This window comes from Lathyrus oleraceus, chromosome 6 (genome assembly GCF_024323335.1).
Source record: "Lathyrus oleraceus cultivar Zhongwan6 chromosome 6, CAAS_Psat_ZW6_1.0, whole genome shotgun sequence".
NCBI lineage: Eukaryota > Viridiplantae > Streptophyta > Magnoliopsida > Fabales > Fabaceae > Lathyrus > Lathyrus oleraceus.
Window position 1 is genome coordinate 141,676,003 of NC_066584.1, and position 10,565 is coordinate 141,686,567.

Below are 10,565 nucleotides of genomic sequence, written 5' to 3' on the forward strand. Positions count from 1 at the left end.
TGTCATAATAGAACAAACTAAACATATTAAAAAACAATTTTGTCATTTCCTTTTCTTCCAACAGAGGACAAACCTGTGCAGCGATTGTGAGCCATCTTTGCGTGTATTCCTTGAAAGTTTCGTTATCTTTTCGGGACATAGCATGGAGTTAATCCTTGTCCAGTGCCATGCCGACATTGTAATTTTACTGACGAACGAACGCCTCACCTAGGTCATTGAACGTTTGAATTTGAGTGATATCTAGCCCCATATATAATTTCAGAGCAGCATCAGTCAAACTGTCTTGAAAGTAGTGGATCAATAATTAATGGTTGTCAGTCTGAGTCGACATCTTACGAGCATTCATGACTAGATGACTAAGAGGACAAGAGTTGCCTTTATACTTCTCAAAATCTGGAACCTTGAATTTATGCGGAATCATCACATTAGTAACCAAACAGAGATCATGAGCATTCTTACCAAATAAATCTTCCCCCTCAAAGCTTGACTCTCTTTCTGCATAACCTGAAACTGATCTTGGAACTCGTCCATTCTTTCATAAAGACCAGCAGTTTCGCTTTGGTCAGCGTGAAAAAGAGGTTCTTCGACATAAGGAACATCATGAACCACGAGAGATGGTACTGACATCATAGGTTGAGCCATAGGAACTTCAACAACAAGTTGGTGCCTCTCAGGAATGAAGTTATGAGGCATGCCCCAAGGGAAATCAGAAGGCATGTGGTGCCTTGGAGTACTAACGGGAGCCACAAAGATAGGCGTAGAGACAATTTCGGAAATCACGATCCTTTAAAGCGGAGTATGAGGAGGTGGAGGTTGATTCTGAGCAGCCGCCGAAGCTTCCATCATAATAGTAAGCCTCTCATAGATGTCCCTCAAGGATGTCACCTCTTCATGGAGTTCACGATTCTCTTGCTCTAGGCATTCCATCTTATTCAACTGATTATCTCGAGTATTGTTCCAGTGAGACAACTTATCTGGATAAAGAACAAGAAAGAAATAAGACCCCTGGCGAACTTACTTAAAGCAAGACCAATATGAAACATGATGCATGATATGCAAACACAAATTTCAATGTTATTGTTGTTATTATTTTTCAAGGAACTTTAAGACATAAATTGCAAACATCATAATGGGTATAACATATTTTGAGGTACCGAGAATCTCATTTTGTTAATAAAGTAAAGGATTACAATTAGAAATACAATTTCAATGATTATAAACGGAAAGGAGCTAGTTCTATGGAATCATATCCGATGACGACCCAACTCCAAGCTGATACTTCCTTCAAAGCCTTTTGATCTCCCTTTCATAGCTTCTTTTCATAACATCCTTCTCTATCACGAACTGATCTACAATGCCTTTCCAAATTCCAAAAGTAGGAAGATGAGTAGATGATGAACTGTTAGAGGAAAATAAATCATCTTGGCCTCTTGATCTCTTCACAACACGTTGCTTAAGCAATTCTATCAAGTCTTCTTTTTCCTTCAGTTGCTTCTGTAATTCTACATTCTCAAGGTGTAAGGTGTGAAATTTGTCTTCCCAATCATCTCTCTCTTACTTCATCCTATCCAAAGCCTCTTGCAACTCCTCTATGCCTTTAATAGTGGGCGATTTAACCATTACTAAGGACATAGGTCTTTCATAAGTGTATGGCATCTTGAATTCTTTTGCTCTCTTTTTCACCCAACTAGTGTAAGGCTCCAAAGATATACAATTCTTCAATCCAAGCTCATTTTTTCCTTTCCTATGAGCATTATGCCAAAGACATATCATCCTTGCTTTCAACCCTTGAGTGTCTTTCCCTTCCTGGAAAAATAAACCTTCTAACAAAGTGTTATTAAGTTTGTCCTTCATAGAGAACCCAAGTTGACATCTTGCCAAAGCGGGATTGTAGTTGATTCCCCCTTTCGTACCAAGAAGAGGAACATTAGAGAACTCCCCACAACTATCAATAATCTCAACATCATCATAAATAGAAGAATACCAAGCTATGTCATCATTGGTGAGAGAATAAGTCTTTGAGACCGCCTTAAACAATCCTTGTTTTCTTTGAAGATGAGGGACTGCGGCAAGTGAGAAATAAACCACTTGTATAGTGAAGGCGCAATACAGGCAATAGTTCCACTTCCTTTAAAAGTCCAATGATGAATGGAGAAATCAGCATTACCGAGAAAAGTTGCAACCAGATTCCTAATCAAGAAGATCCTCATAGAATTAACATCAACAAAATTGTCAATGTTGGGAAACAAAACCAAACCGTAGATGAGTAAGGCAAGGATAGTTTCAAAGGCCACCATGCTACCAACATTAGCAAAAGAAAAAGATTTCTCAATCAAAAACTTCGAGTCAACCCTCTGATGCCTCCTTCGATAGTGAGATTGGCATCTATGTCAGACTTCCTTAGATGAACGACTTCGGCAATAACTCGAGACTCAAGAATTCCTTCCATCCCACCGAAAGGAACTCTATCAGAAATTGGTATACCCAAAAGATAAGAATACTCCTCCATGATGGGTAACAACTGATAATCGGGGAAAGTGAAACAACGGTAAACAGGATCATAGAAATGAACTAGAGTATAAAGAAGACCATCCTCGACATCAGTAGATAGAACAAATAAAATTCTTCCAAAAAGGCCTCTGAAACCTTTAGGATCATCCGAAAAAGATACTAGCTTCCTTAATTCCATGAGATCGGGACATCTGAAATCGTATTTTCGAGTATTCCTTCTTCCAATATCCATGATCAAAATATTTTAGATGTTTTCAACAAGAGTCTCTAAGTTCCTTGAAAATTGAGAAAAATTCTTATGAATGCAATGAGTGCATGATGCAATAACCATAAACAAGATCACACAAAACACACAAACAAGGTCTAAAGGTTCAGAGTCAAGAGCATGGAGGCAAGGGTAAGAACTAACCCATAATGTGTGTACTAAGGGTATAATCACCTGTAGAACAAGGTTCTAAAAAGTTTCCAGAGTCATAATTCCATCTTTTGGATATTATCGACTTAAACAACTACTCGTCAACCAATAATATTCTCAAGAGAAACTCGTCTGAATGTAGTATCGCGTAACAACTAATTCAAGTCTACACCCGAAAAGGCCAAGATGGGTTAAGGGTTCTAAGGTCCTCAACTTCTCGGGCTCCCAGTTCAGAAAAAGTAATGCCAACTACGATTACTCGTGTGACATCAGTAATCCCAAAGGGGTCTTCACTGAGTGGGGGATCTCAAGTCAGCTTATTAAGGATTAACTCCACGTAAGCCAAACATGACAATACCACCCTCCAATCATAAGAGCTCTCAAGTTCGGGTATAGGACTTATCTCACCACATAGAGATAACCAAGCACCAAACGAAACAAACAACAATAAACAACAACAAACATAATATATACACAAAAACAAAGATGGGCTTAACCCACTGGGGACTACTCACCAGCAGAGTCGCCACTTTTCTTTAGCAGTAAATTTTTTGAGATTAAGCTATCGGCTAACTTAACTCATAAATCAAGAGTCGCCACTACATTTTTATTGTTTCCAAAGGAAAAGGGAAAAAGTACGAACAAAACCCAAAGAAGTTTTAAAATCAAAACTAATAAAAAGAGAATAAGGATCTGTGGGTTAGTTATGCAAAGGGAAGGTATTAACACCATAAACATCCATGGTAATCCATGGGAACCTCTTTGAAAATATGTACATTTTAGTTTGAAAAAGGTGTTTTTTGTAAAAGATTGGAGAGACGAGAAAAAATGTTTTTTATGATTTTTTTGTTTGTCAAGACTTTTGAAGTCTCATTCCTACGTACCAACAAAGTGCAATGGAGGATCAAAACCTCGTAGTTCGTGGTAAAAATAACAAAGGTGTTTGTTTTGATTCATTTTTAATGGAAATACATTTTGTCATTTTAAGGAGAATACTCAACTAGTCACCTACAAGTATGAGAACTTTGTATCATCATGAGAAGGGCTCCAACTTGGATAAGGATAAACAAGTATGCTAATAACTCTCTTAGATGGAAAATAATTATCATCAATACTATGGATATAGGAGAATTATATCTTAACTATGGAAATAACTTATGTCTAATTCCTTGAGAAATGTTTTAAATGGAAAAGTGCACAAAGGACACAAAATGATTTGAGTGAGTTATGCATTTTTTAAGTCTTTCGAAATTGGTCTCAATATGCTTAAGATGAATTAGCACTTATTAAGAAAAAGGTTTTGAAAATTACTTGACATAAGTCAAGGTTTATTGAAAAATTGGTTCAAGTTTGAAATCAAGAATATTTTGAAAATCAAAGGAGGGGAGAAGAAGAAGAGACTATCCTAGAGCATAAAATAAAAGCTAGGGAAGAAAGATCTAACCAAGAAATAGAAAGCTTTATTACATAAGTCAAGCAAGAATTCCCTCCTTTGGATTAAGCCTCAAGCAAGCCAAAATAAGCAAATAATAATCCATGTATAAGTTGAAACCATAGTAACTCAACCAATTCTCCAAAAGAAAGTCCAAAGTCAAAGGTACCAGATGGTTTTGTCATTTTTTGGAGAACACTCAACTATCCACTCACAAGCATGAAAATATGAACCTATACATCATTTATCAGAAGGGTTCCAACTTGGATAACGATCAACAAGTATGCCACTAGCTTTCACAAATGGAAAAGGAGCAACATTTTCATACAATACCATGAGGAATAGAAGACTTACAATCTGACTTATAAAAATTCCTTTGCTTTTGGGACAAATTTAGCGATATGTTAAGCAATCATAATTGGACTTATGTAGAAGTCACAACTATCTGAGGTTGGCCAATAATAATGTTTGTGTTAATAGAGATATGTAAATCATTCTCCTAAAGCCATGCCACACAAAAAAGGGGGTTGATCAAGCACAAAGGCTAGGATTACGATTCATTACTTTAATCCACACTTCATGACACTTTGGACAAACTTATTCATCAATCTAAAGTACCTTAAATGATCCATGATCAATTAGGAGGTAGATTTGAAATGATGAATATTCATCAAGCACCAATCCACACATCATGAACAAGATGGACACAAGCCATCCAATTGATAAAAAGGAAAAGAAAGAGATGAAGAAGAAAGGGACAAGAGAGGTCATGCCCAAATTTGACCAAAAGTTTGATCAAGTCATCAACAAAATCAATCCTCCATTTTGGTGGATTAGGGTTTTCACCCCATCAACACCCAAGATCCATTGAGTTTGATGTGACTTGAAGTCCAAACCATCATGATCCAAGGCTAACAGAAGGTCACACGGGTTCACAAATATAAAATGCAATTAAATGAAATGAAAATGCACCAAAGTATTTTTTAAATGAAATCTAAAATAGAAATAAAATGGAAAATCCATAAAGTCCTTCAAAACACCAAATAAATGGCCAAGAAAATTATGGAAGGCTGGAAATAAAATAAGAAGCATATAGTAAAATTTTCAGAATTTTAAAATGAAGAAAAGTATTTTTAAACAAATTAAAATAAAGGATAAAAGAGAAAACTCACGAAAAAATAGAAAGTCAGTGAAACAAGATATGGAAAAATAAAAATCAGATGAAAAGAAATAAAAGAGAATTTTATAAATTATTTAGGGATTTTTTGGATGAAAAATGGAATTACTATGAATTTTAAAAGAAAAATAAATTAAAAAGAATAAAAGAAAAAGAATTAAAGTCAGAAAAAACATTGAGCGTTGGATCACGCCTCATTAGTTGACGTGGCATCTCCAACACTCCATATGTTAGAGAACATGATGGAATGCACTGCAAGCCAAACACAGGATCCAGTTTAAATTCAACCAATCAAAACATTTCAAATTTCCAACATGTCTGGCCAAACTCAGACAACCTGAGAAAACTCCGATCATCTTCTCTGGTGAGCTCTCACCGAAGTTTCATCATTTGGTAAATTCGGAACACGAGACCACCACCATTGTGATCCTCTTCTCATCCCGAATTCCACCATATGCCTCAAATTCATTTATCTAAATTGAGAAAAGTGAATTTCAAAGAAGTTTCAGAAACAAGCAAGTCACGAAAAATTAAATTAAATGATGAACACGATCAATCAACACCAGATAAGTTAGGGGAAAGCATCAGAGAGTGAAGAACTACATTGTGATAACTTGTTTGAGTTCAAATGATGCTCATAACTACCTTGTCCAAATGGTGAATCATAACTAACTTTAATTTGAAAGAGCTTTTAGAGCCTGATTACGAATTCTTCTTAAAGAGCTTCAGAGCCTAGTTATAAACCATAACACCTGTAACACCCCAAAATTTGCCCTCCTTATTCACGCATTCATTTTTAGGTCATTTAACATTAGATACATTGCATTTCATCATGTCAATCGGGATTAGCTCCAAGAAGCTTGAACATCATCCAGGATACTTTGTGGGTTCTATTTAGATGATCAGTTAACACAAGGGAAAGACTTGAGTTACTTCCAACAGGGGTCTATTCGTCAGTCAAAACGTTAATCTTGAAGGAGTAAAGGTTTGTTCATGAGCTGTCATGCTCGCTAGGCGAAGCCCACGTGTTATGCAAAAAAAAACAAACAAAAATAAAAAAAAACGAAAAATGAAAAAAAACGAAAAACGAAAAAAAATTTAAATAAATAAAAGAAAAAATCTCAGACTTGGACCTCTCTCAAAAGCCCACAAAGCTACCAATATTAGGCTATAAATACTAGAGTTTTCATTGAAACAAGACCCTGGACAAAACCTGGAGAGAAACCTAGACAGAGAGAGTGAGAATTAATCTGCAGCAACCTCCAGGCAACTCTGAAAGGTTAATTCTGACTCACACACTTTCAGCTCAAGCAAACCCTAACATTGGTTTGCAAATCCAGCCGTGCCATTTGATTTCAACCGATCTCTCCAATCAGGTTTGCCCTTATTCCCATTACCTTTGTGCTTTGAAGTTGAATACTCTGAATGTTTGAGATATGATGGATGAATTTCATTAGGTTTTTGCCCACGGGTTCATAATTATGTATGAATGTATAAATAATGCCTTGAATGCTTAATCGTTTAATTTCTGAAGTGTATGTCACAGGGTTTGAGGTTTCTGAAACCATACTGTTATCCATGAAAAACCATATTGTTTTGCTCTAATCTGACTTACATTTGTCATATCATGTTTTCTCCTAATCCTTATCCTGTTTCACTAACCCTTTTGTTGAGTTTTTGTGAAGGCTCACATGACTTTTGCAGGGATAGCTCGCTGGATATTCCAATTTGCTTGTGGGATACCATTTGGGAGATTTATTCTGATTGCCTTGTTGGCACATTTACTTTATACATGTTTGTTTTGTATGTGTTCGTATCCCCGCAGGTAGCGCGGTTCCTTCGTCAAGGACTGCCTTTTTGCATGAGCATCCCTAACCCTACCAACTCATTGATTTTTCTTCTCCTAAGAACACGTTTAATCCTTCTACTACAGGAGAGTAAGTCTCCAAAGGTCGAGCATCCAGTAGATTGCGTAGTAACGTCGTTCGTCCAAAACCCAATCCATAACCCCGTAGTTAGCCGAACTACGGTTTACTCTGATTCTCATTCCAGATGAGATACGTAGGCATAAGACGCGATGTCTTAGCGAGCACAATTACCCTTACCCCTAGGTAGCCGAGCTACGAAGACTCTGATTCTCCTATTCAGATGAGATACGTATGCAGTGGATGCGACATCCGTGTGAGTCATTTTCTTTTGACCCCCTTTTTTTAGTAAATAACACATTAGATAAACCCACACTCTTTAGACAAGAACTACAAAAGTGGATCCCGTAGAGTACTACGGATGCGTAGGGGTGCTAATACCTTCCCTTCGCATAATCGACTCCCGAACCCGAGATTTGGTTGCGAGACCCTGTCTTGTCCTTTCCTTTTTCCAGGTTTACTTCGAGCGTTTCCTTTCCCTCCTTTGGGATAAATAACGCACGGTGTCGACTCTCCTGTCTTTCTTCGCCGGTTGTTTTTTTTCGCATTCCATTTTTCAGGTTGCGACAACACCTGGTTGAATCAATTCTGATTAACATGGAATTCATACTTCCTCAGAACTCGATGCCTAGTTATGATTCCTGGTTATGTTTGGTTGGTAATATTTCTCAAACAACAAAGTTAAAGTTTCAGACTCAGAGAGTAGACCATTTCTTCAGAAATTGGTAACTTAAGTTCTAATTTGAAAAACTTTGAGAGCTTCTGATGTTCTTGACTTTTCCCTAAAAGACAATTAACAAACTATTCTTCGAAGTAGTTGTTAGCAAAAACATTAAAAAATGCTTTGGTTCTGATTCACGAATATAGGTATATCAAAATCAATTACGTTTCTCCTATTTCTCCCCCTAAATATGTTTCTCCCCCTTTATCATCAATAAACAAGACATAGAAAAAATAAAATGAGAAAACAAATGACCAAACAATAAAATTTCATTGATAATACCAGAAGTACAGAAGTACAAAAATTTGCAAAGGTAGAAACAAAAACACTTTGACAAAATAAAAACACAAAAGTGCGTAGACTATTTTGAAAACTAAGGGTTTGGTTCTAAGGTGAAGGAGGCTGAAGTCTAGAGAGAATCATCTCAAATAGAAGATCTTGTCTATCCAAACGTTTTCTGACCAAGGCAATTTCTTCCTTCATCTCGTCAAACGTCTTCATGATCACTGCAAGAATAGCCCCATAAGAAGTTCCAGCGGCATCCTAATTCTCAGAAACAACAATTTGTTGTTCTGGCTCATTAACAACTTGTTGTTGGTCTTCAGAAGTGGCTTGCTTTCCTCTGTCTATCTGACCAGAAGTTTAGCAAGCTTTCGAGAGTGCCATCAGACGCTTGGTTTCCAGAATCTCTCAAAGGAGATTTTTTGGGTGTTGTATTTGGATTAGTTTGGAGGGGAGCATAAATATTTTATCATAGTGGTGGACTGGATGAAATTAGTAACTGTGAAGGAGATAAAGTTTGTGGTGTGGTTGTTGTTGTTGTGTTTAAGAAACTGGAACATGTTCTACATAAATTATAATTGTAGGGGGTTGTTGTGGAATTGGAATAGGAGCATGGAGAGTGCTATGAGATGGATATGAAGATGGTTGCGTTGGTAAAACACTTTCCGAAAAGTGAGAGTCAGAAATCAAAATATTTCTAGCCGAAGAAGGCTTACCAGAAATGGTTGCTTCGGAAGCTTTGGAAGATTTCTTAGCAATACCAGAAGTGTCTTTCAGAATCATTGATTTTTGGCACTCACTGAGGGGAACCTCATCTTCATCCAGAAACACAGATGCCTTCTTCTTCTTTTCTGGTCCAGAAAATCCTTCTCCACGAGCCTCTTTCTTCCTCTTTCCATGCACATCTGGGTAAGTCTCTGGCAGGTTGAATGGATCAACCATTAGATATATTCCTTCTTTGTTACAACTCTCAAGGTAATATTCAAGAACTTCCGGAGGATCAATCTTGGTGAAAATTGGGAAATTGTCAACCGAAATCCTCATTCCACAGATATCTTCCTTGGAAGGAATATAATATGGCTTGACGACCTTGGAGATCAGACCCAAGCTTTTGAGATTCTTCCCCGAAAATAACTTTCCAGCATCCTTTACAAGCTCCTCCATTAAACCACTTACCAGAAGATCATCTAGAACACCATTTTCCACCATAAGGTCAGAAATTAACCTTCCATTTGAAATGAACCTTCCCTTCTTGGGCGTACTTCCAGTTCAAGTTTCTCTAATATAATCCCTGAAACTTGAACAAGATTGTTGGAAGCGCCAACTTGAACCTCTTTATATAAAGAACAACATATACTTCTGATTAGTGTTGATGTACTTAGAGGAGTTTGTATTGGGTCTGTGGTGAATGCAACCCAGGATTATCTGGAACCATACCCTTAACTTATCAGTTAAGTCTTTATCCCTTGGACCTTTGACTTCATCAAGCTTTGTTCCTTCCTTGAAAATTACGATGCTACCATAGCCTCTCTCCTTGCATCAGTCTTGACGTTTTAAACCCTTTTTCCACAACCGTTGTGAGAAATTAGGTCAACAATCGATTTCTCAGTAACAACAATCTTCCTGCTCATGACGAAGGAACTTATTGTGTCCTTTGTAGCAACATCATGTATCCAAAACTGCTTCACAAGTACTGGATATACTGGACCAGTTAATCTTTCAAAGAATCCCTTCCACCCTTGGAATTCCAAAATCTTAGAGAAATCGAAGCCATTATCCTTTAGATTTTTGAAGTCGACAATGGTTTCACAGAGAACCATAAGCTCATCAACATAAGTGTTGAAAGTTAACTCAGGAATCCCTTCCATAACGGGATAATTCTCATCAACAATGGAGTGATTAGGAGATTTTTGTTGTTGAAGAACAACCATTGATGAATTATGAAGATGAAGAATTTTGAACAGTTGTAGAGAGTGTTTTTGAAGGTTTGAAAGATTGAAAGTGTGGGAGTAAAGCGCATGTAGTGTGAAATGTGAGTGAAGTGGGTTTATATAGAAAGTTTTATTAATTATGAAAACAAAAGGAGTATGACGTCATAGGGA

The 10,565-nt window shown here is 37.0% G+C and overlaps 1 protein-coding gene across 1 annotated transcript; it reads right to left on the reverse strand.

The window, feature by feature from the left end:
* Positions 1-786: 786 nt before the first annotated feature.
* On the reverse strand, positions 787-2,743 carry LOC127094449 (uncharacterized). The gene is made up of 4 exons (XM_051033282.1): positions 2,352-2,743; positions 2,111-2,190; positions 1,713-2,063; positions 787-974 (listed from the first exon to the last, which is right to left on the reverse strand). The coding sequence occupies exons 1-4, from the start codon at positions 2,741-2,743 to the stop codon at positions 787-789; spliced, it is 1,011 nt and encodes a 336-aa protein (XP_050889239.1).
* Between the last annotated feature and the right edge of the window lie 7,822 nt (positions 2,744-10,565).

Bases quoted from the DNA above. Each gene is read 5' to 3' on its own strand.
- LOC127094449 (XM_051033282.1), bottom strand. From the start codon at position 2,743: ATGGATATTGGAAGAAGGAATACTCGAAAATACGATTTCAGATGTCCC. The intron at 2,191-2,351 runs GTTGACTCGAAG...CTTCTTGATTAG, and splicing joins ATCGAAGGAGGCATCAGAGG to GAATCTGGTTGCAACTTTTC. The intron at 2,064-2,110 runs GTATTGCGCCTT...CACTTGCCGCAG, and splicing joins AGGAAGTGGAACTATTGCCT to TCCCTCATCTTCAAAGAAAA.